The following is a 27,955-nucleotide window of genomic DNA, read 5'->3' as shown; positions in this document are numbered from 1 at the left end:
ACTTTCAGAGTTTCTGCTGGCTTCTGGTCCCAGACGAGCGTGTGGACCCAGTCTGAGCCAGGCTTTGGCTGCTACTGGAAGCTCCCGACCAGCTCACGTGGTAGGAGAGGCGGCTGAGGAAAGGTGCCACAGCAGAGACTTGCCGGAGAGGCCCAGGCCCTAGAACCGTAAGCGGAATTGGCTTTATTTTGTTGGATGAAGGAGAGCGCCTAGTCTGAGTAAAAAGCTCTAGACTCCCAAGTCAGGCCTCTGCTGCTTGGTTGCTTCTCTTGCTGTGCTCCCGGTTTTCTCATATGTACAGTGTGGAATTAGCCTGAGAGATCTCAAAGCCCCTTCTAGTGTTTTCTCATATGTACAGTGTGGAGTTAGCCTGAGTGATCTCAAAGCCCCTTCTAGTCCTTGGGTGGGTAGTTAGCATCTGTCTACCTGGGTTAAAAGGCCAAATGATGATTTGGACAGAAAGTAGCGAATGAGTGTCTGTATAGAAGATGCAAGTTCCTCTCGATCTCGTTTTACTAGTCCGTTAGAAAAACAAGTCTAAAAATCGAATTGCAGCCGTAAAGTGGATAATCCAAAACAGTGTCTTCCTTTACCAAGCCTCACCTGGAAGCAATAGTGAGCTAGTACTTTTGTTTGTAAGGGGAACCCTTAGAAAATAGTTATTTACCACCTCCTAATATACCAGAGCTATACCCTTTGAGACCTGAGAAGGGGGAAAATTTAGGATAGATAGTTGTAGGATTAAGAGCCATGGGCAGATTATTTGGGGGTGAAATGATAGGGCATGAATGTTTTGTAGTTTTGAATTCCTCTATGCCATACAACGGGAGAGATTTAATTCTGCAGAGTAAGGGAGATTGCTTTTCAGAAAATTTAAATAATAAAAATTTAAACGAGGGACGGATTATAGAGATGATACAGTAACAGTCTCATTCTACAATTAAGGAGAAAGCCCCAGGAAGAAAGTGAAATGCCCAGAATAACACAACTGGGACTACTGGCAGAACTGGGACTTGTGATAGTGTTTCAAAAGATGTTATTTCAGTGTTTCTAAAAGTGTCTTGTACACACCACTGCTAGTGCAAGGGCAAACAGTTTTTATTTTATTCTTACATACTTATTTGGGAATGTGATATTGGATTTCCATTTATTGTATTATATCAAAAGTTCCTTTAATGTAATCGTAAGTATAACAATGTCATTAAAAGAATGTTAAATAAATGTTATTATAGTTGGTATGTGGTCAAGGCAAAAATCATGATGGTGGTATGTGGATAACTGAATTTTGGGAAACAACGTTAATGGAATTGCCTAGCATAGTTCAGGGAATGGGATATTACTTCTACATTATTTTATATGGTTTATATTATTGAAACTTTAAATGTAGCTTTCAAAGAAGAATGGAGGAAAATATGAAGTTTGCTACAGTGGAAGACACTGTAGAATACCACCTGTTCCTGATACCAGATGAACCAAGGGACCCAGAAGAACACAGAGAGATTCTTCAAAAGTACATTGAGAAGATAATGACCCAGTTTGCACCTATGCTGGTCCCCTATATCTGGCAGAATCAGCCTTTCAATCTCAAATATAAACCTGGGAAAGGTAAGGCTCTTTTGCTTATTTTGCTTTGATATGTGTGACTTTTAATGTCATTCTGACAACAATGATGTGTAATAGTCCACAGTTCATTCAGTGTTAGGAGATTTTTTTTTAATTAATTAATTTATTTATTTTTGGCTGTGTTGGGTCTTTGTTGCTGCGTGCGGGCTTTCTCTAGTTGCGGCAAGCGGGGGCTACCGTTCATTGCGGTGTGCGGGCTTCTCATTGCGGTGGCTTCTCTTGTTGCAGAGCACGGGCTCTAGGTGCGTGGACTTTGATAGCTGTGGCATGCGGGCTCAGTAGTTGTGGCTCGTGGGCTCTAGAGTGCAAACTCAGTAGTTGTGGCCCACGGGCTTAGTTGCTCCACGGCATGTGGGATCTTCCCAGACCAGGAATTGAACCCGTGTCCCCTGCATTGGCAGGCGGATTCTTAACCACTGCGCCACCAGGGAAACCCTGTCAGGAGATTTATATCCTGAACTTTTTATGGTGTTTGCCTCTATTCAGTTAAGCCCTTGAACTTAAAAAAAAATTTTTTTTAATTCATGTTGATGGATGCTTTCTAATAGGCATTATCTTAGGAATATGTATTCAACATTATTAAGACATGGCTCTTCTTTTGAACTTTAATTACTATGCCATAATGTATCTAGGTACCTATACTAAACAGGTTCAGGCATCTGGCTTCCTTAACCATAGTTCTTTTAGCTGTTATTCTGTATTCCTCAGTCTTGATAGTATGTTTACTAGGCTGCCTTTCACATAGTTGTTTTGGTAAGGATCTAAGAGTGGCTCTGCTTGGCTTATAAAGAGAAATAATTGAGCTAAATGACCATTATTTGCCACTTGGAAGCATTTTGAGGTTCCTTCACTGCTTCCCTGTATTGTCAGTGCTTGAGATCTGACCTCTGGCCAAATATGGTACTTTGTCCTGTCATTTCTTATAACTTTACTAAAATGAATTATGGATAGGTGACCAAGGCTCTACTCATGCAGTGACTTCTGTGGGGTCTTATTTCAGATCAGGAGCCTGGCATCTTGTGATACCATCATTCTGGCTTTCAATTTAGTGCTTATCTGTTTCCTTTTGGCTAGCAGTTGCCAAATGCAAAACGTTAATTTTATTAAACACCTATTCACTGAAACATGTGATATTTATTGGCAAGAACACTGTCCCATTAGCACAGCCAAAACCAATTCCCTACCTTTTTTCTAGAAAATCATTTTTACACAGTGTTTTCTTGTCTTGCTTAATGGGATTGCTAGCCACCTAGTTATCAAGCTTGTTAGTAGTTCAGAATCATCCTCAACTCCTCACTTCACCGTGTTCAGTCAGGCACTAAATCCTAGTGTGATTACTCCTAAAATATGACCCCTCTCTACATCTGTTTGGCTACCGTCTAGGCCCCCTTAATCTCTTCATCTGGAAGACTACAGTAGCCATCTAACTAACCTCTCTGGTTCCAGTGTCTGCAGTTCCTGACACTGTTGCCAGCTACCTTTGTAAAACACAAATTTGATCATGTCGCTCTCCTGCCTAACATCCTTCAGCAGTTCCTCATTGCTTCTGGATGAAATTCAAATTGAAGTTTAATATGTAAGGTAAATAAAAATAGACACCCTAACTGGAGCTTCTATACTTGGTGAAACTTGGGAAATCTGGAGTAGGGAGAAGAGTTGGTTGGGTAGTTATTCCCAACTGTTTGGGGTTTCTTTTTGCCATGGTAGCTCTTGAGACACTCCTCAGCACACTTGTTTGACCTTCATTCTGTTAATATGGTATATTACATTGGTTGGTTTTCTTGTGTCAGATCATCCTTGCATTCCAGGAATAAATCCCACTGGGTCATGGTGTACAATCCTTTTAATGTGTTGTTGAATTTAGTTTGCTAGTGTTTTGTTGAGGATTTCTGCATCATTATTCATCAGGGGTATTGGTCTGTAGTTTTCTTGTACTGTCTTTGTCTGACTTTAGTATTAGGGTAATGCTGGCCTCATAAAATGAGTTTGGGCATGTTTCCTCCTCTTCATTTTTTTGGTAAGAGTTTGAGGAGGATTGATGTTAATTCTTCTTTAAATGTTTGGTAGAATTCTCCAGTGAAGTCATCTAGTCCTGGGCTTTTCTTTGTGCAGAAGTTTCTGATTACTAATTCAATTTCCTTACTAGTTATAGATCTGTTCAGATTTTCTATTTCTGCACAATCCAGTCTTGATAATTTGTATGTTTCCAGGAATTTATGCATTTCTTCTAAGTTATCCAATTTGCTGATGTACAATTGTTCATAGTGTTCTCTTACAGTCCTCTTTATTTCTGTGGCATAGGTTGTAATATCCCCTCTTTCATTTCTGATTTTAGTTATTTGAGTCTTTTCTCTTTTTTCTTAGTTAATCTAACTAATGTTTTGTCAATTTTCTTGATCTTTTAAACAAACCAACTCTGTTTAATTGATTTTTTAAATATTGTTTTTCTATTCTGTATTTCATTTATCTCTGCTCTAATCTTCATTATTTCCTTCCTTTAGCTCTGAGTTAGTTTTTTCTTCTTTTTCTAGTTTCTTAAGGTATAAAGTTAGGTTGTTGATTTGAGATCTTTTATAACTATAAACTTCCTCATAGCACTGCTTTCACTGCATCCCATCTTTGTGGCATGTTGTGTTTTTGTTTTCATTTGTCACAAGATATTGTCTAATTTCCCTTGTGATTTCTTCTTTAGCCCATTGGCTGTCTGAGTGTCTTGTTTAAGTTCTACGTATTTTTGGATAATGCACTTGTTTGAAAATTTCTGCTGATATTCCCAGAACACGCTATTGTCTGTCATGCCTCTGTGTTTTTGCACATGTACATGTTCTCTCTTTCTGGAAAGCCTACTTCTGGTCATTTCTCCAGATGAGTGTAGCTCAGATATCACATACTTTATGCTCACATAGCCCTCAGTGTATACCTCTGTTCATCATCTTGTTTTGTGATGCTTGGTTGTCTATCTCCTGTTGTCTAGACCCTAAGCTCCTCAAGAATAAGCTTCTTGTATCTTGTTCAGTATTGCAATCCCAGCTCCCAGTATAATACCTGGAGCATAGCCAGTCAATAAATGTTTGTTTAATTGAATGATTACTTGTACTTTTATTTGCACTGGTATATTTATTTGGTTATATGATTGCTTTTCTCTTGTTTTTAGGAGGTGTTCCTGCTCATATATTTGGCATGACAAAGTTTGGAGATAACATTGAGGATGAATGGTTTATTGTTTATATAGTAAAGCAAATTACAAAGGAATTTCCAGAGTTAGTAGCAAGGTATTATAGCTTTATTAATAATTCTAAAGGAATTCTATTATTGAAAATGACTACATTTTTATCCATTTAGTAGTATTTTTTTCTGTAGTCTGGTGGAAACTGTACAAACTTGGGATGTAGATTTTAAACATGACTTCTGTATTTTCTTCCTTTTCTCTTGTGACTTCCTTTTCTTGAAGAAGAATTAAAGAATCATTTGAGAGTTCAACTTCAAAAAAATTTCAAACGAAACCTGCTTATTTTAGATTTTCTCTTTTTATTGTTATGAAAGAACAAATACACATGGTAAATAAAATTCAAACAATACAAAAGGGTGTACTGCTCTGACTTCCCAAAAGTAATCACCATCAAATTTCTTGTGTCTTTAAAAAAAGAAATTCATCTACAGATGTACATATTTCACAGATTTCTTTACTGTGTCTTCCTCTATTAGACTATAGCTATATTTTATGGGAAATCATATACAGAAGAAATTTAAAGAGGAATCAGTGTGCAATTTTATGGACAGGAAGCAAAGTAGATGGTAGTGCATTCTAATTCAGTTTTTAAAATAGGAATGGATAATTCTCTGTAATTCCCAAGTTTTGCCAGCAGAGGGCGCTTCACACACTTAACATATGTCCTACTTTTCCTCATCAGCCCCCAAATTCTGGTCTTCTATCCACCCAGTCTTTTCCCCAGCAGAACAAGAAGAAAAAAACAACAACAATTTTGGAAACTTGTTATTATATCAAAATTTCAGGCATACATAAAAGTAGAGAGATGGGTACCTTCATGTACCCATCACCCAGCTTCAGTAATTATCAACTTCTGGTGATTCTTATTTCATTTACTTCCTTCCCCACTCCCCCATCACATAGCAAGATTATTTTAAAACAGATCTCCAGTATTATGCCATTTGATTTTTAAATACTTCAGGATGTAAATCTAAGAGATAACAAACACTACTGTTACCATACCTACAAATACATAGCAATAATTTTTTAATGAATGATAGAATTTTAAATGAACAACACAAAAATAGTAGTTTCTGTCTTTACTAGGATAATAAGAAGGGGGCAATACCTTTCATGTGCTGATTCTGATTTTTATACATGTAATGATGGTTCATACCTACACACTAGGCCTCTAAAGCTCTTTAATAGGCATCTACTGTCTTGTCGGATTTTTTTTTTAAATTAGAAAAAGCAAGAAGTTTTTCCTCTATGTCTATACCAGATTAATATTCCTAAAGTAGAGCTCGAACCATTTTACTACGCTACTCTAAAACCTTTCATTCATTTTGTCTATAAAATTAAACTCATTCTCATTGATTCTGCCAACATTTAAAGCTCTTCACAAAATGATATAACTGTGCTTTTCTAGTCTTTTTCTTTATTCGTTGTCATTCTTCAAATACCTACCTTAACTTGCTACCTCCATGATTTTGCTTATGCTCTTCCCTCTCCCAAGAACATCTCTCCTTTTCTCCGTATATTGTTATCTCCACCCATTAAAAGTGAAAAAAGTCTAGAACAGTATATATAATATGCTACCTTTTCTGCAACAAGAGAAGAAAGAATTTATATTCCTATTGGCTGGATTATACATAAGGAAACTCTAGAAGGATAAACAAGAAATAACAATGGTGGAGGGGTTGGGCATATAGATACAAAAGCAGGAAGGAGACTTCTTCATTGTATAACTTTTTAATGTGTTTTTAAAAAGTTTTAACCATGTGACTGTATTACCTATTCAGAAATTTAAATTTTTTAAAAGTCATGCAAATGAGGCAAAACAAAATTATCTTTCAAGGTCCAGTAATACCTCCTCCATAAAGGTTTTCCTAATCTTCGCTATATGTGATTTTTTTTTCTTTTGAAACCCATAGTACTTTATATATTTTTTTCTATTGTTATTTATTTATGTACTTATTTTTCTCTCCTTATCACCCTCACCTAAGGCATTCCTCCTTACAATCTTAGAGTCTCCTTCAGTGCTTAATGGTATCTTAAGCATTTTGCTTAATTATAGAAATCTACACATGGTATATACTCATATATTTACTAAGTTGAAGGAGAAAATGTATTAGAACAAATCTGTTTGATTATTAGCAAATATGTGCTTTTTTGAATATAAAGTTAGAACTTCTTTTGCATTAGGATTGAAGACAATGACAGTGAATTCTTGTTAATAGAAGCTGCTGACTTTCTCCCTAAATGGTTGGATCCTGATAATAGTGCCAATAGGGTAAGTATATCCAAGTTTGGAAAATCTACGGAGGTGAAATCATGTTGCAACATTTTCATATGCACCGAGAGTTTGTCACTGCCTGGTATGAAAATTAAAACATCATTTTGCAGGTGTTTTTCCATCATGGGGAGTTGTGCATTATTCCTGCACCAAAGAAACCTGGAGCAGTATCCTGGTTACCCACCACACTCCAAACAATCTCACAAGCACTGAATATAATCTCAACACACCCAGGAAAAATTTTGGCTTCAGAATCTATACGAGCTGCTGTGAATAGACGCATCAGTGGGTAAGAAAAATAACACTTTCACTGCTAGTCAAGGAGCCTTTTGATTTCATGTCGCTCAAGTCTTCTGTTGAATCTGGAATTTCTTTCGCCTAGATTAATGCTAATTTTCATGCTGTCTTCATCCTTCGTGAAATTGACCAACAAATTAAACTTACGTGTTTTAAAATCAGGAAACAGATGTATCTTTTAATTTCCATTTAAAAGTGTCATAGGCCCAATATTTTTGCATTTATTTACCTTAGATATTATGGCTAAGTATTATGTAGATCCATAGATAGAAACTTTCAGACCTTTAGAAATGAAAACTTAAGTAAGCACAATTGTGTTCAGGCTTTTTCTGTGGTTCTGGGTGTATATATGGGATTCTTTGACCTAGGTGGAGCACCTTAGGCTCTATTCAGAAGAGAATACCTTAGTCTAATAACATACTAATTCAGCCATTCAAATTTGAGTACCTATTAAATGTTTGGCACCATTCAGGTCTTTTTTTTTTTTTTTTTTGCGGTACATGGGCCTCTCACTGTTGTGGCCTCTCCTGTTGTGGAGCACAGGCTCCAGATGCACAGGCTCAGCGGCCATGGCTCACGGGCCCAGCTGCTCCACGGCACGTGGGACCTTCCCGGACCGGGGCACGAACCCGTGTCCCCTGCATTGGCAGGTGGACTCTCAACCACTGCGCCACCAGGGAAGCCCCATTCAGGTCTTAACAGTATTAAACATTTCTTTTAGCTTCGCTTCAGTACACTTTGTACCATTTTTTAGGAGAATAAATTCTGATTTTATTTTTTATTGGAGCACCTTAATCCCTTTTCTTTATTTTCCATTTCTTCCCACTTTTTCTGTCTCTCTTCCTTCCTGTAGTCTTTAGTATATACAGTATCTTTCTTTTTTAATTAATTAATTTTTTTGGCCGCACGGCTTGCAGGATCTTATTTCCACAACTAGGGATTGATCCGGGACCGCTGGCAGTGAAAGTGCCAAATCCTAACCACTGGACTGCCAGGGAATTCCCTACAGTATCTTTATCTTCACCTCTCTTTTTCCATCTCACTCTTGATGAACCAAGACAAGATAAAATGTTAAGGGGGAAGTAAATGGTATAAGAATCCTAGATGTTTACATATCATAAAATAAAAATAATTATGTTATCTGTCACAGATATCCAGAAAAAATTGAAGCCTCCCTTCATCAAGCACACTGCTTCCTTCCAGCTGGCATTGTAGCAGTGCTAAAGCAGCGCCCCAGATTGGTGGCTGCAGGAGTCCAGGCATTTTACCTGCGGGACCCCATTGACCTGCGAGCCTGTCGTGTATTCAAGACATTCTTGCCTGAAACACGAATAATGACTTTGGTAAGCTAGTTCTCTTGGTCATTTAGTTTCTCTCACTGGAAATAAAATTGAACATTATTTAATTGTTCACTAGAAAAAAATTGGAAATATTCTGTTTCCTCATAGCAAGTTAATATACATTTAAAAATTTTTTCTTTTCTCCCATCCAGGGGAGGAAGACTGTAAGAGACCTGACTCCTTATTTTATTTTATTTATTTATTTATTTATTTTTTTTTTTTTTTTTTTTCGGTACGCGGGCCTCTCACTGTTGTGGCCTCTCCCGTTGCGGAGCACAGGCTCCGGACGCGCAGGCTCAGCGGCCATGGCTCACGGGCCCAGCCGCTCCGCGGCATATGGGATCCTCCCAGACCGGGGCACGAACCCGTATCCCCTGCATCGGCAGGCGGACTCTCAACCACTGCGCCACCAGGGAGGCCCCTTGACTCCTTATTTTATATCTCAATGTTTCCTAGCTATGTTTGACCATATTTTCCCTATTTGAGCAGTTATATCCTCTTAACAATAAAACATTTCATTTCTTCCAGAGAATTAAGAATTATTCTATATCATCCACCCACCAAAATTGTGTAATGTAACTAATGATTCGAATTACCTTAGTGATAACTAAATATAGACAAATGAAGGTAAATTTTATGGGTATATGAATTACATCTCCGTAAAGCTGTTACTAAAAAATGTAGGCAGTAAATAGGTTGGATCTTCTTTGCATTTACATGAATATGAAGCTCATAAATGAAGTTACTCTGAAGTTATTATTAACTATGAAATGATATTCACATTTTTAATTTCAGGAAAAGACTCACCTATTTTGTGCCCCAATGTCCAGGTCACTTTCACGAAATGTCTGTATGCACAGTTGGTGCAACAAAGGTTTCTGCCAGACCTGCGGAGTGGATACAGGCTGCCTCCTCCATCTCATCCCCAATACCGAGCCCACGAATTGGGCATGAAGTTGGTAATGTTAAACCAGAAAATTTTATTTTCTTCCTTTATGTCAAAGGGCTCTTAAGAGAATAATGACAGAGCTTAGAAATCTAGATATATACCCTATTAATGTGAGAATGTAGTAAAATGTGGCACTTCAAATAAGAAGGAAAAGTGGATTATTCAGTAAGTGATGATAAAACTGTGAAGCCATCTGAAAAATTAAACTTGATTACCTCACACCTATGCCAAAATAAATTCCAGTTGGACCAAATATTTAAATGAAAAAACCGAAACCATAAAATTTGAAAGAAAACATAGGAAAACTTTAAAAAATCTGAGTAGGAAAGGCCTTTCTAAGCACGACTTGAAACTAGAAGCTGTGAAAGAAAAGATTGATAAATTGGATAATATAAAAATTAAGCGGGCTTCCCTGGTGGCGCAGTGGTTGAGAGTCCGCCTGCCGATGCAGGGGACACGGGTCTGTGCCCCGGTCCGGGAAGATCCCACATGCCGTGGAGCGGCTAGGCCCGTGAGCCATGGCCGCTGAGCCTGCACGTCCGGAGCCTGTGCTCCGCAATGGGACAGGCCACAACAGTGAGAGGCCCACGTACGGCAAAAAAAAAAAAAAAAAAAAAAAAAAAATTAAGCACTTCTGTATGAAAAAAACATAAATATAGTCAAAAGACAGTAAACCCAGTGAAAGTGTCAAATATATTTGCTATTTATTTATTTATTTAAATTTATTTTATTTTTGGCTGCATTGGGTCTTTGTTGCTGCGCATGGGCTTTCTCTAGTTGTGGCGAGCAGGGACTACTGTTCGTTGCAGTGTATGGGCTTCTCATCACGGTGGCTTCTCGTTGCAGACCCTGGGCTCTAGGTGCGCAGGCTTCAGTAGTTGTGGCACATGGGCTTCAGTAGTTGTGGTGTGTGGGCTTCAGTAGTTGTGGCTCGCGGGCTTATTTGCTCTGTGGCATGTGGGATCTTCCCGGACCAGGGCTCGAACCCGTGTCCCCTACATTGGCAGGCAGATTCTTAACCACTGCACCACCAGGGAAGCCCTATATTTGCAGTTTAAATGACAAAGAGTAAAAAAAACTAGTAAATGACAAAAGTTGATTTATCTAATATATAGCATTCCCACAATTCAATATAAAAAAATAGTACTAATCAATCAAAAAATGATCAGAAAGCATTAACAGTCCACAGAAAAGGAAATACAAATGATTTTTATGAAAAATGTTGACACTTGCTCATAATAAAAGAAATGCAGTTTAAAGCTACAAAATAGTATTTTTCACCATTTGATTGGCAAGTATCCATAAGTTTGATAATATATACTGGGTTTGTAAAAATACATAAAGAGGTACCCTCAAACATTATCGATAGGAATATAAGTTGAATCAGTCTCTTAGAACAGTTTGTCACTTTCCATAACATTTAAAATGCACAAACCCTTCTGCTCAGCATTTTCACTTCCAGAAATCTATCCTCTGTATATTTTACTTGTGCACAAAGACGTACGAAGATACTCATGAAAGCACTGTTTATAGTAGCAGAAGATTGGAAACTACCGAAATGTCTGTTAGTAGAGGAGTAGTTGCATAAATTATGGTCTGTCCATGAAGTGGGATGGATAAATTTATATCTGCTCATATGAAATGATCTCCAAGGTATATCACTGTGAAAAGCAAGGTTCAGAGCAAGGTTTAGTATGTTGCCATTTAGTGATAAAAGGGATGGAGTAGGAGGATGTACATATGCAGACACACACATATCTGCTTGAGTGCATAGATTACTTGTGAAAGGATATGTAAGGAATTGGCGACAGTAGTTTTCTCTAGAGTGATCAGGGAAGCCCCCTATTAGAATTATTTTGCCATGTGCATTTACTATAGTTTTTAGCCAAAGGACTCTTAAAATGAAGGGATTCCCTCCCTTTACTATGCCTGAGACTATGTTTAATTCATTTATAATTCTGTTAGACAAGAAACCTTTTGCAAGCCTTTTTTTCTTTTTTTGTGAATTTTATTTTATTTTTATACAGCAGGTTCTTATTATCTATTTTATACATATTAGTGTATACATGTCAATCCCAATCTCCCAATTCATCCCACCACCACCCCCACTTACCCCCCGCCCCCCACTTCCCCCCTTGGTGTCCATACGTTTCTTCTCTACATCTGTGTCTCTATTTCTGCCTTGCAAGTCTTTTTTAAGCAAACAAGAAATAAGTTTAAATTTCTAGTTTTTTAATTATTGAGAAAAGAAATCTCTTTGAGGAACATAAGAATCTTTGTTTTATATTATTTGCTTCCCCTTTAGAATTTTTAATAATCTGTAGAGATTAAGAAACTTGGAAATAAAGTCAGATTTTTTTTTCCTAAAATTCAGAAAGTGTTATAAATGTCCACATACCCATGTGTCCATCACCTAGTTCTTGAGTGTGGTTAAATGGAAAGAAATTAACCTAATAATAAAAATTCTATCTTTTCCATCTAGGCTCATGGATTTGAGATCTTATGCTCCAAATGTAGCCCACATTTTTCTGACGCCAAGAAATCTCTTGTGACTACCTCACCGCTCTGGGCTGGCTTCCTTGAAAGTCTGAAAAAGAATGATTACTTTAAGGTAGGACTTGCAATGCATTTTTTAAATTGGACATTCCAGGGTAAGTCAAGCCAGTGATTTAAAGTTCTATGTCCATATTTAATGTGTGACATAATTGTAGGAATTAGAGTTGAAAGAGACCATTCTAGCTTGGTGGTAATGAGGGAGTGTCTGTAAACTGTTACCAATATTTTAGAAAAAATAATAACATCTATATAAAGTGATAAAAGTTATTATTTGTATCAGATGAACAACTTGCACAGATCTATAAAGCAAACATGAAGACACCAAATAGAAAAGTTAGCAAAGACATGGATTAAAAATTTACCTGACCTAAATGGGAAGGAAATCCAAAAAAGAGGGGATATGTGTATACGTATGGCTGATTCACTTTGCTGTACAGCAGAAACTGACACACCAGTGTAAAGCAACTATACTCCAAAAAAAAAAAAATTGCTAAAAGACAACTACTAAATTTCTCTTAAAATATTCACTCTCACAAGTAGTAAAGATAACCATATTAACATAATAATAAAGACTGTTTTTCACATATGTAAAAAGGATATGAATGATATTCAGTGCTGTTGAGAATATAGTGAAAATAATACACCTATACATTGCTGATAACATCGTAATAGAACCTTAACTGGGAAGTAATTTGATAGTGTATTCCAAGAACTACAGAAAGGTTCAAACTTGGAACCTTCAATTTAAATCATCTACTTTGGGCTTCCCTGGTGGTACAGTGGTTCAGAATCCACCTGCCAATGCAGAGGACATGGGTTTGAGTCCTGGTCCGGGAGGATCCCACATGCTGTGGAGCAACTAAGCCGGTGTGCCACAACTACTGAGTCTGCACTCTAGATCCCACAAGCCACAGCTACCAAGCCCGCGCACCTAGAGCCCATGCTCCACAAGAGAAGCCACCGTAATGAGAAGCCCGCGCACAGCAACAAAGACCCAATGCAACCAAAAATAAATAAATTAATTAATTAAAAAAAAAATAATAAATCATCTACTTTAAGGAAACATCCAAGAAGTAGAAAAGTCCTTAAGAATATGATGATTTTAAAGACTGTGTAGTGGTATGGAAAACTACTTATATTATAGGGTTTTTTTTTTGTTTTTTTGTTTTTTTTTTTTCTTTGCACTACACGGGCCTCTCACTGTTGTGACCTCTCCCGTTGTGGAGCACAGGCTCCGGACGTGCAGGCTCAGCGGCCGTGGCTCACGGGCCCGGCATGTGAGATCTTCCCGGACCGGGGCATGAACCTGTGTCCCCTGCATCGGCAGGCGGACTCTCAACCACTGCGCCACCAGGGAAGCCCTAGTATATTTTTTAAAGAATATAAAATATTAAGTATGAATGCCACCATAAACATGCATGTGAAAGATAGAAATGGTAGTTAAGGTGGGATTATGCTACTTTTTGGCTCAATTTGTACTTTGCTTTATAAATTAATTACTAGTTAATCAATTATTTCTTAATAATGAGTTAAATAATAGAAAATGATAGAAAACCTTCCAAATTGGAAAGAGGCCCTTAATGGTGAAAAGGATGAGGGACCACTACATTTAACCTAGTCCCTTTTTGGAAGAAACTGGAGCCCAAACAGGTACATCAGTGACAAAACAGGGACTAGGACTCAGGCCTCATGATTTTTGAACAATATTTATATCGTACACTGCCTCCCTGAAAGTTGCTGGTGAGCAGATTATTTTAACGATACCATATATATAATGTTCTGATGGGCATTATTATTTTTTTAGGGACTGATAAAAGGTTCTGCTCAGTACCAGGAAAGGCTAGAAATGGCAAAGAACTACTTCCAACTCTCCATAAACCGGCCAGAAAGGTGAGTTTATCGCTACCTGAACAGATCGATTACTTGCCAGAAGTTAAGGAGTTACTTACTCTTGAGATAGTTGCAGATGTTGGAGTTTCCATATTTAAAAGTTAATGGCCAGGCTCATGACTACTGAAGGAGCGGGGGTTAGGGAGAGGAAGTGTTGTTACAGAAGTTTGCTGGCACTGGCAGCCGTCACCACCATCACCACCACCATCATCATCATCATCATCATATAATGGCTAACGTTTATTGAGTACTTACAAAGCATAGGCCACTAACTTGTTTAATCCCCCTTAAAGCCCTGTGAAATAGGTACAATTATTATTTTCCCTATTTACAGCTCAGAAGCCGAGGCCAAGAGAGATTAAATAATTTGCCAAAGGTTACACAGCTAATAAGTGACAGACCTAGGATTTAAACTCAGGCAGTCTGGTATTGAGCCATGTGCTTAATTCCTATGGGAGTTCTGGGCTGTGTTTAGATTTTTTAGGTGGATCTGAAACGCAGGATGAAGCAGGCGTTCACCTTCCAAATCAAATCTCATTCTAACGTGCCATACATTTTCTGGGGGAAGAAAGAAATGAACACAGGGTTGGAAGGAAATGGCTCCCCTTTAAAATTTGATAAAATTGAGTTTCAGTTCTGGTAATGGTGGAGTAACATATCAGAATAACCCCGTGCTAATTACAATGATAAACCCTGGACAGAATATAAAAAACAGTTATTTGAAGACAGTGGAGAACAACAAAAGCAGGCAAAAATCAAAGGGAATAGGACCATTGAAAGAAGAAAATCACATTTGTCTGACTTGTCCCTTGAGGGTACTTCTAGTCAGTGTGGCTCAAGGAAATTGGAGCTCCTGCAGAAGGTCTTATTGGGCTGAGGAATCAAAGGTCAGAATTTGAATATTGGAAAAAATTCAGTTTGTGTTTGCAAAATTGAATTTGAGATACTTAAAGCTATTAAATAACATGAAAGAAATAACTTTGTATATGTTATGGTTAAAAAGGTCCTGAGTTGTGTGTGGGTGTGTTTTTTGTTTTGTCATTGGGCTTTTTTTTTTTTTTTTTGCTCAAACCAATCTGGTTTTGAACCCCAGTCATTTTTGCCAGCATCTCAAACATGACATATTTGTGTAATAAAATGTTCTTTGAAGACTGCATGAAGCAAAGTTGATGCTGAGAGAACTCTAACCTCAGTGTCTGTGAGGTGGTAATGACTTTACAGCAGTCTTTACTCTTTTGTAAGTGTCTAGGGGTGCCTTTGTCCCATTCCCATCAGTTTTATGTCAGTAATTGGAAAAGATGATGCCTTCTTAGGGTATCCTTTAAGAAAACTTGGGAGGGCTTCCCTGATGGTGCAGTGGTTGAGAGTCCGCCTGCCGATGCAGGGGACACAGGTTCATGCCCCAGTCCGGGAAGATCCTACATGCCGTGGAGCGGCTGGGCCCGTGAGCCATGGCCGCTGAGCCTGCGTGTCCGGAGCCTGTGCTCCGCAACAGGAGAGGCCACGACAGTGAGAGGCCCGCGTACCGGAAAAAAAAAAAAAAAAAAAAGAAAACGGGGAAGAAAGTAAAGGAGGTGGCCCTCATAGTTAGGAGGATCTCCCCCTATGATGATCCCTGTCTCCTCTAGGAGACCACTCCCCTTGTTGAAAAGTGTTACCTTATAGTCTTAGGTTGAAGAGAAGTTAAGGAATGAGGGAGACTCATATATAGGAGAGTTAGGGCTTCTCCCACAAAATAAGATAGATTGATGGTTGGGTAGTTCTTTTTAAATATAATAAAGTTTTTTGTTGTTATAAAAGTAACATATTCATTCATTACAGCAAATACAGAAAGACGTAAGAAGGAAAAAATTTATATCATGAGTAAACCACTATTACTATTCCAATCTACTGCCTTCCAGGATTTTTTTCCCCATAACCAGTTGATTTTTTTTTTTTTTTTTTTTTTTTTTTGCGGTACGCGGGCCTCTCACTGATGTGGCCTCTCCCGTTGCGGCCTCTCCCGTTGCGGAGCACAGGCTCCGGACGCGCAGGCTCAGCAGCCACGGCTCACGGGCCCAGCTGCTCCACGGCATGTGGGATCTTCCCGGACTGGGGCACGAACCCGCGTCCCCTGCATCGGCAGGCGGACTCTCAACCACTGCGCCACCAGGGAAGCCCACCAGTTGATTTTTTAAACATTTTTAATACTATATAGAAATCTTGTATCCTGTTCATAATTTTTACTCGTTAACGATCTTTCATTTTCCATGACCTTAAAAAGTTTTGATAAGCATATTTTTAAATAACCACACAGCATTTTAGCAAATGGACCATAATTTACTTATTGCAAATAGCTTAAATATCCAACATTTTAATGAGTGTTGCAGGAGAGGCTCCCATTCACCAAACCAGGGTAACTTCTAAACAGTTTGAAACCAAACTCCCATCTCCCTCCAGACCTCTTCTTTACTTCCCAATGTTCTTTTTTATTAGCTGAATTAATATCATAGACTGTTTCCTACTGTCTTTTAATAGTACCACCATCCTCCTTATCACCCAGACCTCCTGGCTCTCCTTGGATCCAGTCCTTAGATCCTGTTTACTATTATCTTGTGTCTTGTATTCTTTTTCCTTACTGCCCAGCTAGCTACTCTACTTACTTTAATTCTTGAACTATGGCTATACCAAAACTTGTTTCTCAACCTCTAGAGACTCTTCTCTTCCAATTCAACCATTAGAGCCAGGAGAATCTGCTTGAAGTATGTCTTTAATCATGTTACTCCCCTCTCCTAAAAATTATTAGAGATTGTAATAGTGAAAAATTACAAAGAATCTAAGTGTCCATCAATAGTAGATAAATGAATTGCAGTGTATTTACCTGATGGCCTACTTCCATTAGTTAACCAGAGATTAGCTAAATATCCATAAATCTAATTCAGGATTTCTCAACCTTGACACTGTTGACACTTTGGACCAGATAATTCTTTGCTGTGGGGGACTGTCCTGTGCATTAGTATAAGATGAAGCAACATTCCTGGCCTCTACCCAGTAAATTCCAGTAGGACTGGCTCCCCTCTCCCCACCGATTGTGACAACCAAAAATGTCACCAGACATTACCAGATTGTCCCCAGTTGAGAACCACTGGTCTAAATGAATAGATTTCAGAAACATAATGCTGAGGGAAAAAAAGCAAGTTTTAAATTTGTAAAATACGGGTGCTATGCATATAAATTGTAAAAATACACAAAATATCATGTATTATGTATAGATACATGTATCTATATTCACTCAATAAATATTTATTATCTCCTATGTGCCAGGCCCTATTCCAGGCACTGGGAATGCAGCAAGTGAACCCAAAGTCTCCCTGCCCTTATGGAGCTTATATACTAGTGTAGGAGAAAGGCGGTAAACCATTATATGATGTTAGATGGTAATGAGTACTTTGAAGAAAAAGTAGTGTTTGGGGAGAGAGATATAAGGGCTGCTCTTCTAGATAGGTTGGCCAAGGAGTTTTTCTTTCAGAAGAGATCTAGGGAAGTGAGGGAATGAGGCAGACAGGTATTTGAGGGAGTAACATTTCAGGTAAAGAGAACAAAACAGTAAATACAACAAATAGTACACACACACTCTGTCTCTGTCTCTATCTCTATCTCTATCTCTATCTCTATCTCTATCTCTATCTCTCTGTCTCCCTCTCTCACACACACACTCAGTGGCCCAGGAGGATTCTTGTGAGAGCAATCGCCTTTGGGTAGCAGAGAAATGGATTGGAACTGGGAGTGTTGATCATCAAAGGAAACTAACTTTATCTATCATATTTTTTTGTAAGTACACGCACATATTACTAGTTTGGTTTTTATGTTAAATGTATAAATGTAATCATATAATTAGACTAGAGATAAGTATAACAATATTATAATTCTGGGTGGTAGAGATATGGGCATTTATTGTATTACCTTTTCAACTTGTCTATATTATTTAAATCTCATAAAACAAAAATTAAAAATAACAAAGAAGCTATCAGTGATCACCTGCTCCTTATTTCATTGAGTCTAAATTTAGCCATTTCACGCTTGCTGTGCTGTCATCCCAGCCCATCTATTCAGCCTCGGATTCCACCCTTAAGCCAAACTGAACCCCATTTGCTCTCTGAACATGTTCCTCACTTCCCTGCCTCTATACAAATGCTCATTTTTCCCCTCGTGTAGTTTCTCTACCCTATCTTACCTGTCAAAATCCTCTTGATTCTTTAAGGCCTAATTCACCTTCTTCCATTATCTCTCTTTTTTCTTTAAACTTCTCTGCCTCCACCCCAGGGAATGTAATTACCTTCTCCTATGACTCTTTTTTGTTTGTTTGTTTTTATTTGTTTTTATTTTTGGCTGTGGTGGGTCTTCGTTGCTGTGCACGGGCTTTCTCTAGTTGCGGCAAGCGGGGGCTACTCTTTGTTGCGGTGCATGGGCTTCTCATTGTCGTGACTTCTCTTGTTGTGGAGCACAGGCTCTAGGCGCGTGGGCTTCAGTAGTTGTAGCACTCAGACTGAGTAGTTATTGGCACGTAGGCTCAGTAGTTGTGGCTTGCGGGTTCTAGAGCGCAGGCTCAGTAGTTGTGGCACACGGGCTTAGTTGCTCCGCAGCATGTGGGATCTTCCTGGGCCAGGGATCGAACCTGTGTCCCCTTCATTGGCTGGCGGACTCTTAACCACTGTGCCACCAGGGAAGCCCTCCTATGATTCTTTGTATTGATAGCATTTGGTATTCCTCTATGACTTTATATGTTTGTAATTTATTATGATTATTTGTATATTTCTTTTCTTTCTCCTAGTAATATTTACATATTATGGAGTAGGGATAGTTTCCTGTTACCCACGTGAGTTAGCAGGGTGTGCAAATGTTTATTAAATGAATGCAAGTCCATTATATAACTTGATTTGCTCCATTATAAATAGTTCAGACAGGGTTCCATGAACGGGTTCTATGAACTTATATAACAAATCACATCACCATCACAAAATAACTCACTCATCATGTGAATAATCTCTGTGTGTATTTCATTATCAGTTTATAGTAGGAGGAGCACAAAATAGTATCAGAAGACTTGATTTCAAGCCTCTGCTCTGTCCAACTAAATGACCTTGCAAAACTTATAGAAATTCACTGGGCTCTGGTTTTATCATTTGTAAAACAGGATTATTACCTCCTCATAATAGTAAGTAGAAGGCTAAATGTGAAAGTGTATTTGAGGACTTCCCTGGTGGTGCAGTGGTTAAGAATCCGCCTGCCAATATAGGGGACGCGGGTTCGAGCCCTGGTCTGGGAAGATCCCACATGCCACGGAGCAACTAAGCCCATGAGCCACAACTACTGAGCCTGCACTCTAGAGCCTGTGAGCCACAACTACTGAGCCCACAATTACTGAAGCCCGCACATCTAGAGCCCATGCTCCGCAACAAGGGAAGCCACTGCAATGAGAAGCCCACGCACCACAATGAAGGATAGCCCCCTCTCGCCACAACTAGAGAAAGCCCGCGCGCAGCAGCAAAGACCCAACACAGCCAATCAATCAATCAATCAATCAATCAATCTAATAATAGAAAAGAAAATGTATTTGAAGTGCTAGCCTAGCATTTAGTATAGGATAGATTAATTTTTGTTTTGTTTATTTTTTGGCTGCATTGGGTCTTTGCTGCTGCGCGCGGGCTTTCTCTAGCTGTGGCGAGCGGGGGCTACTCTTCCTTGTGGTGCGCGGGCTTCTCATTGCGGTGGCTTCTCTTGTTGTGGAGCACAGGTTCTAGGCGCGCGGGCTTCAGTAGTCATGGCACGCAGGCTCGGTAGTTGTGGCTTGCGGACTCTAGAGCGCAGCCTCAGTAGTTGTGGTGCACAGGCTTAGTTGCTCCGCGGCATGTGGGATCTTCCCGGACCAGGGATCGAACCCATGTCCCCTGCATTGGCAGGCGGATTCTTAACCACTGCGCCACCAGAGAAGCCCTGACAGATTAATTTTTGTTCATACTTTATGCATGCTAGATTAATTTTTGTTCATATTTTCTTCTAGGTTTTCTTTTCCTTGTATATGTGATATATATAAATCGAAAGAGTGATACTAAATCAACAGCTTCATGATAGTGTTCCATGGAGCCTGCTGCAGATCCAAAGCGGAAGGCAGAATGGGCAGGTCTCCGAGCCTCCAGCCTCCATTTCAATCAAAGCAGTCTTTCAGGGTCTTTTTTTTAGCTTTACTGAGGTGTAATTGACAGAATTACAAAATTATAAGATATTTAAAGTGTCATCGTAGTGATTTGATATACCTATTCATTATGGAAAGATTCCCACCACCGAGTTAATTAATAGATTCATCACCTCACATATTTATTTATTATTATTATTTTTTGGCTGCATTGGGTCTTTGTTGCTGTGCGCGGGCTTTCTCTAGTTGCAGCGAGCGGGGGCTACTCTTTGTTGCGGTGCGCGGGCTTCTCATTGCAGTGGTTTCTCTTGTTGTGGAGCACGGGCTCTAGGTGCACGGGCTTCAGTAGTTGTGGCTCACAGGCTCAGTGGTTGTGGCTCGCGGGCTCTAAAGCACAGGCTCAGTAGTTGTGGCTCATGGGCTTAGTTGCTCCATGGCATGTGGGATCTCCCCGGACCAGGGCTCAAACCCATGTCCCCTGTGCTGGCAGGTGGATTCTTAACCACTGCGCCACCAGGGAAGCCCCACATATTTATTTCTTGTGTATGTGTGTGGGAATAATTTTTACTCTCTTAGCAGATTTCAATTATGTAATACTGTGTTATCAACTCTAGTAACCATGTTTTACATTAGATCCTGTGACTGTATTTATCTTATAGCTGAAAGTTTGTCTTTTTACCAGCCTCTGCTTATTTCCCTCACCCCCTAGTCCCTGACAACCACTTTTTTATTCTGTTTCCATGAATTTGACTTTTTTTTTAGATTCCACATATAAGTGATACCATGCAGTATTTTACTTTCTCTGTCTAGCTTATTGCATTTAGCATAATGCCTTTAGGGTACATCCATGTTGTTGCAAATGGCAGGATTTCTTTCTTTCTCATGGCTGAATAATATTCCATTGTGTGTATGTATATCACCATCTATCTGTCTATTTATTCCACATCTTTATCCATTTATCTGTTGATGGACATTTAAGTTGTTTCCAATCTTAGCTATTGTGAATAATGCTGCAGGGAACACGGGTTTGCAGACATCTCTTTGAGATCCTGTTTTCATTTTCTTTGGATAAATACCCAGAAGTGGGATTGCTGGGTCATATGGTGGCTGTATTTTTAATTTTTTGAGGAACCTCCATACTGTATTCCATAGTGGCTGTATCAGTTTGCATTCCCACCAACAGTGCACAAGGGTTCCCTTTTCTCCACATTCTTTCTTGTTTTTGGCCACACCACGTGGCATGTGGGATCTTCCCCGACCAGGGATCTAACCTGTGCCCCCTGCATTGGGAGCATGGAATCTTAACCACTGGACCACCAGGGAGTCCCCTTTTCTCCACATTCTTGCCAACACATGATCTCTCTTGTCTTTTTGATGATAGCCATTCTGACAGGTGTGAAGTGGTATCTCATTGTGGTTTTTATTTGCATTTCCCTGATGATTAGTTGATGTTGAGCACCTTTTCTTGTCTTGTATGTCTTCTTTGGAAAAATGTCTATTCAGTTCCTCTGCCTATTTTTAAATCAGATTGCTTGGAGGGGGTTTTGCTGTTATGAGTTCTTTATATATTTTGGATATTAACCCTGTATCATATGTACAGTTAGCGAATATTTTCTCCCATTCTGTAGGTTGCCTTTTCATTTTGTTGATGATTTCTTTTCCTGTACAAAGCAGTTTTTCTTTTTTTTTTGGCTGCATCACCCAGCTTGTGGAATCTTAGTTCCCTGATCAGGGATTGAACCCGCGGCAGCGAAAGTGCCAAGTCCAACCACTGGACCACCAGGGAACTCCCCAGAGCAGTTTTTCTTTGAGCACTTTTATATTCTGGTGAAATTTTGAGAAAAAGGATTCTGTGTCCTAAACAAATGTTTAAAAACAAATTAAACTAGATAATCCCTTCCAACTTTAAAATACTCTGTTTTCATGATTATTATTCTAAGCTCTCATTAAATACCCATGTCTTTGATTTTTTTTATAGCTCTCATGCTATGAGCCCAGGTGAAGAAATCTTAACGTTATTACAGACAATACCATTTGATATAGAAGAGCTTAAGAAAGAAGAAGCTAATCTTCCCCCAGAAGATGGTAAGTGATGGACCAGGATAGAGCAGAGGGCTTAGAAAGAATTGAAACATTCCACTAAGTCTCAGAGGGTCATTTCCTGAGAGTACCTGTCATGTGAGTATAGTATGGCAGTGTCATGCCTCTTTTTCAGATGACCAGTGGTTAGATCTCTCACCAGATCAGCTGGACCAGTTGCTGCAAGAAGCTGCTGGTAAAAAAGAACCAGAGCCCGTTTCCAAGGGGCAGGAGGAGAACTATGACTTAACTCAAGTCTCGGAGAGCATGAAAGCTTTCATATCCAAAGTCTCAACCCACAAAGGAGCAGAGTTACCCCGGTAATTTGTGTTAAAGTATAAATATCTAAATGGTTAGAGCCTATATGTTGACATCATCCAGTCATTGCCGGTTCTCTCTCTCTTTCTTTTCCTTTTTCTTTGTTTAAATTTTTTTTTAAATAAATGATTTCTGCTGCTTTGTTTTCATCTTTTGGTGCCTAGTACTATAATAACTTACTTATCTGGAGTCAGATTTCTAGTAACCTGATCCATTATGATCATTGAAGTAAGCCAAAGAGACCACTCAGCAGATGTAAAGGCCACCACCCCAGAGCTGTGCAGGGCAACCATGTACTTTATTCTTTAGACTTTTACTCAGAATTTTATGGACTCCTAACTTCTAGTTCTCATCAAGCTCAGACTTCTGATCTCCCACCCTCAAGCAGATTGGAAGCTTCAAACTCAAAAGAGGGGGATAAAAGTGTTTATCAGAGGAAGAAATAATAACAGAAGAAATGAGATGTTACATTTGGCAAGTAATAGGGAAAAAAGGTAGATAGAATTGTTACTTGCACAGCAAATATATCTTCATTAAGGTTGATGCTCGTTAGCCTCATGAGAAGATTAAAGTTTATGTTTAGTATTCTCTCTTTAAGAAAGCAGAGATAAGGGAAGGTTTGTTCTTACTTATTTTTAAAGACTTGGTTCTTAAAAAGATAAACTTTATTTAAATGAACTTGGATAAATAACAACTTCTGCTAATGTTAGATATATCTTATGGCAGATGGAGGGTGGGTAGATCCCTAAATCAGCGTAAATTAAATGTGCATAATCAAAGTGCAGTTTTTACCTTTATTTCATCAATCTTTCCCATTTCTGTTGCCCTATCAGTAAGCATAATGATTTTTAAAATTTAAACTACAATTTTCCTTGCTGTGCCTCTTTTGAGAGTATATCTCTGGAGTGTTCCTAAGAATGGCACCAGTTTACAAAAAGTTTCGAAGAGTTTTGTTTGGTGTAAATTGTCTTTTTCCTTTAATCTTACAGAGAACATTCTGAGACTCCAGTCACTTTTGATGCAGATACTTTTCTTAATTATTTTGATAAGATCTTAGGTGAGTTACAGTGTGATGTTTATTTTCATTTTGCAAGTGTAAGTAGTATAGCAATTGCTAGAACATTGGAGCATTGGATCTCATTTGCTTTTTTTTTTTTTAATGATTTTGAGTTGCTTTCAACCATTAATTATTGCCCTATTGAATGATTTTGCAGAGGATGCCTTGCTTAGTGTCTGACATAGTAGCTGTTCATTAAATCTTTGTTGAATGAATGAATGCTGTGTGTTTAGATAGGGTTTTACATGGGCTCCTGTATTACAGTTTTTTTTCTCTTTTAGACATACTGCACGTAAACACTAATAGCCCAATTTTAAAAAAATCAGCAAAGGATATAAACAGGCTTTGAAGAATAAATATAATCAATAAATATAAACAGGCCTTGAAGAATAAATATAATCAATAAATATAAATAGGCCTTGAAGAATAAATATAATCAATAAATATAAACAGGCCTTGAAGAATAAATATAATCAATAAATATTTGAAAATACTTAACTGTTTCTAGTAAGCAAGTAAATACACAATAAAAATAAGAACTTTTTTTTTGCCCATGATATTGGCAAAAATTTAAAAGATTGATAATAACCAGTTTTCTCAAGAGTTGGAGAAATGAGCACTGTCAAACTGTGGGAGTAGAAGTGTAAGTTGTCTTTTCTCAAGGCAGTTTGGTACTCCAGAATGTTCAGAAACTTTGACTTAGCTATTTCACTTCCAGGAATTTAATTTATGAAAAAGTTATATATGCTAAGATGGTGATTGCAACATTATCGTAGCAAAAATTGGATTATAGTTCAGTTTTACAAAAAAAAAATGTAGAAAAGCAAACCATAGTTCAATATGTATATATATAACAAATGTGTTTTATATATATGTACATATACACACACACACAGAATTGCATAAAAAAAGGTCTGGGTACCCACTGAACTGTGAAAAGATCTTTAACTCTGGGAAGAGAGTGAAATGTGAGACAATTCTGTATAACTTGAATGTTTACATCAAAATGTATTCCTGGATTATGTAGTTTTTAAATTTTTTAAGTAAAAAATTTTAATTAATTGAATTCACATTAAAAACAAAAAGCTGAATCTTTCAGCTCAGCCTGTGTACATTTCTGCAAGTGTTTGCCAGCAGTACCATTTTCTGGAGGGGATTTTTCTGAAGTAGTTTGCCTAATATTCGCTCTTTTTTGCAGATAACATTCTAATTCTTTTGAGATGTGTAATCACTCCAAAAAAATTTAATGAGTGGCTCTTTCTGTGTTGGGGTCTATGTAGGTTCAAGGCCCCATTACTCAGACTCTGATGATCTGGATGAGGAAGACTCTGAATGTTTAGATAGTGATGATGACTTGGATCTTGAAACACAGGAGCCTGGGGAAGAAGCATCTGTAAAAGGAACTCTTGATGATCTCAAGTCATACATGGCCCAGATGGACCAGGAACTCGCACATACCAGCATTGGCAAAAGTTTCACCACCCAGAAGCAAATGGTATGTGTGTGTTTAACCTCTTTCCCTTTTGAGTCTAGTACAAAGGATAGCTAAAACCATATTTTATCTTAGGTTTTCTCTTCTTTTTGTCTATTTGATTCATGATAATTTTCTGTGATGAATTTTTTAATTTGAATAAATAAGAATGCTAATTTTTTCCTAACACTGGTAGGATGACAGATTATTGATTTTCTTAAACATAAGCTTGACTATATTACTTATTCTATGTTATCTATCAGGATTTTTTTTTTAAGTCATGTGATATGTTCAAATTAGTATGTGGTTGCATACTCCTACGAATAGCTTAAATTGATTTTAAAAAAAGAGAAAGGAGGGCTTCCCTGGTGGCACAGTGGTTGAGAGTCCGCCTGCCGATGCAGGGGACACGGGTCGTGCCCTGGTCCGGGAAGATCCCACATCCCACATGCCGCGGAGTGACTAGGCCCGTGAGCCATGGACGCTGAGCCTGCGGCGTCCGGAGCCTGTGCTCCGCAACGGGAGAGGCCACAACAGTGAGAGTCCCGCGTGCCGCAAAAAAAAAAAAAAAAAAAAAAAGAGAGAGAGAAAGGATATTAAATATCCAAGTAATTTTCAAGTCTTAATAGTGTTTGTTTTATATGTTTCCCTTATGTAGAGCCAAATTTAGAATTCGTCTTCCACTCATGTTTTTATCCTAGTTTTTATACCAGCACTGTCGAACCACAGATAGAAAGAGAATGGACCCTGGAGTCTCACGGGCTGGGTTTGAAATCCAGCTCAGCTTTCCACTGTGAATGTATCCATTAACCAATAATCTTCATGTCATAGAATGAACGTGAGAGCCAAATGAGACAACAGTAAAACCCATAATGAGCCCTGAATTAATGTCATTCCCCTTGCTTTGATTATCTTAACCACATTTAAAACTAATCACTTTTAGTATTGCCAAAACCTACTAGAAACCATACATTAGGTTTTAATGTGAATATGAACCGCCTGAAGATCTTGTTAAAATATAGATTTTGGTTAAGTATGTCTAGGGTGGGCCTGAGATTTTACATTTCTAACAAGTTCCCAAGTGATGGATGTGCTGCTGGTCCATGGACCACACTTTGGGTAGCAAAGATATAAAAATCTATAGATCAAGCTGCAATCTCTCAAATTCTTTCCTCAGCCTATGAAATCAGAGGCTCAAGTACCAATTCACAGTCTCTGTGGTTGGATCCCACAAGGCCTCAGGTTTTTATTTTGTTTTCTCCTTGGGGTGGGGGTTGTGGGTAGGGAAGAAATCTCACTTCTTTCATGTAGAGAAAATTTAGATTCTTTTTTTTTTAGTGCTCATTTTGTCTGTTTCTTTCTTTTAAAACTCTTAGGCAAGCTATAAAGTTACCTCCTTAACTCTGGTTATCTCCCTTGGGCTATTTCAAAATCGGGAAGATATCCATTTAATTTGCAGAAACTTATCCTAGGGAGAAGTGTGTTTTAATCTTCAGAACCAAATTTTAATATGTGTGTTAAATTACATAGTTTATTATTAGACTTCATTTTTATTTTCTATCAAGAAGGGGATTTCCTTTCTAATATGGAAACCAATTTTACATTGTTGCGTATTTAGCTTTTTGAGGTAACTACCATCCAACCTAATAGCATATTGTACCATGATTTTCTTTTCCCTCCATGAACAAGGAGCCTCTATCCCAGACTGCCAGTAACAATTCAGAGGAGGAAGATTCTGGTGCAGGAGGATCTGTTATGACACCAGTGGATATAGACCTGAACCTGGTTTCAAACATACTGGAATCCTATAGTTCCCAAGCTGGACTGGCAGGACCTGCTTCCAACCTTTTACAAAGCATGGGTGTGCAGCTGCCTGACAGCGCTGATCACAGACCCATAAGTAAGCCAACAAAAGATTAGCCAGCAAACCTAGCCTCTGTTTTTTCTTCTTAAATAAATACTGAGTCTGACTATGCTCATTTCTAGTTTTGATTACACATTTAGTAAAAATGTTTTCTTCATTTTAAATTCACAGATTAACTTCTCCTCTTCGAGCCCCAAGTGTTGCCCTCTCTGCACAAGTCTTTATGATCTCAACTCTGGGATGCACACAAGGTTTTGAAATCAGCAGAAGAGAGAGAATCAAGTCCTTGAGATAAGATGTACACTCCATGTTTAGAACATTAAGTTTATCGAGAATTAAATATTGGGTAGAGGAAGGAACATAGATAGGCAAACATAAGGAATGAATGAGTTGCTTTTTTATTCCAGTTACCAATGACCTTGAGTCAGTCTCCCTCTGGTGTCCAATAATTTTAGCGTTTTACCTGTTTTTGCTATTCTTCTTCATGGACCCATTGGGTTCTTTTTATCCTTAGCACCTTCATGATTCATTGCCACATAAATATTCTCCAGCCAGGTGAGCCCTGCACCAAAGTTTCTTTTATTTGTCTGCCATTTTTCAGTACCCCAACCCTGCCCTCTTTTGCCTCTGCTTTCAGTTATTCTTGGGGTTCTAAGAAGCACAGCCCTCTTCCCACTCACTGCTGGGAAACAAAGTTCAATGTTGCAGCTCCTCCTATTAGGCATTCTCATTCTTCTTTTCCAGCAAAACACATTAATCCAAAAGTAAACACTCCATGGTAAGTTTGAGAAACTCACAACCAGGAATCCTGCACACTCCCCTTTCTATCAGTATT

At 38.5% G+C, this 27,955-nt stretch overlaps 1 protein-coding gene across 1 annotated transcript; it reads left to right on the top strand.

Moving 5' to 3' along the window:
- Position 1: 1 nt before the first annotated feature.
- Positions 2 to 27,226, top strand: ECD (ecdysoneless cell cycle regulator). Its single transcript, XM_082634436.1, has 14 exons — positions 2 to 167; positions 1,388 to 1,605; positions 4,778 to 4,895; positions 7,037 to 7,124; positions 7,238 to 7,416; positions 8,575 to 8,767; positions 9,595 to 9,723; positions 12,196 to 12,324; positions 14,074 to 14,159; positions 22,310 to 22,416; positions 22,547 to 22,730; positions 23,718 to 23,785; positions 25,066 to 25,280; positions 26,946 to 27,226. The coding sequence occupies exons 2-14, from the start codon at positions 1,401 to 1,403 to the stop codon at positions 27,174 to 27,176; spliced, it is 1,932 nt and encodes a 643-aa protein (XP_082490562.1). The 5' UTR covers positions 2 to 167; positions 1,388 to 1,400; the 3' UTR covers positions 27,177 to 27,226.
- The last annotated feature ends 729 nt before the right edge of the window (positions 27,227 to 27,955 follow it).

Source organism: Mesoplodon mirus (assembly GCF_964341445.2).
Source record: "Mesoplodon mirus genome assembly, chromosome: 2".
Lineage (NCBI taxonomy): Eukaryota > Metazoa > Chordata > Mammalia > Artiodactyla > Ziphiidae > Mesoplodon > Mesoplodon mirus.
The sequence above is the reverse complement of the archived record's forward strand: the minus strand, read 5'-3'. Positions and strand labels throughout refer to the sequence as shown.

Excerpts from the sequence above, each read along its gene's own strand:
- ECD (XM_082634436.1), top strand. The coding sequence starts at position 1,401 with ATGGAGGAAAATATGAAGTTTGCTACAGTGGAAGACACTGTAGAATAC. Across the intron at positions 4,896-7,036 it reads TTTCCAGAGTTAGTAGCAAG|GATTGAAGACAATGACAGTG; the intron begins GTATTATAGCTT and ends CTTTTGCATTAG. Across the intron at positions 14,160-22,309 it reads TCCATAAACCGGCCAGAAAG|CTCTCATGCTATGAGCCCAG; the intron begins GTGAGTTTATCG and ends TTTTTTTTATAG.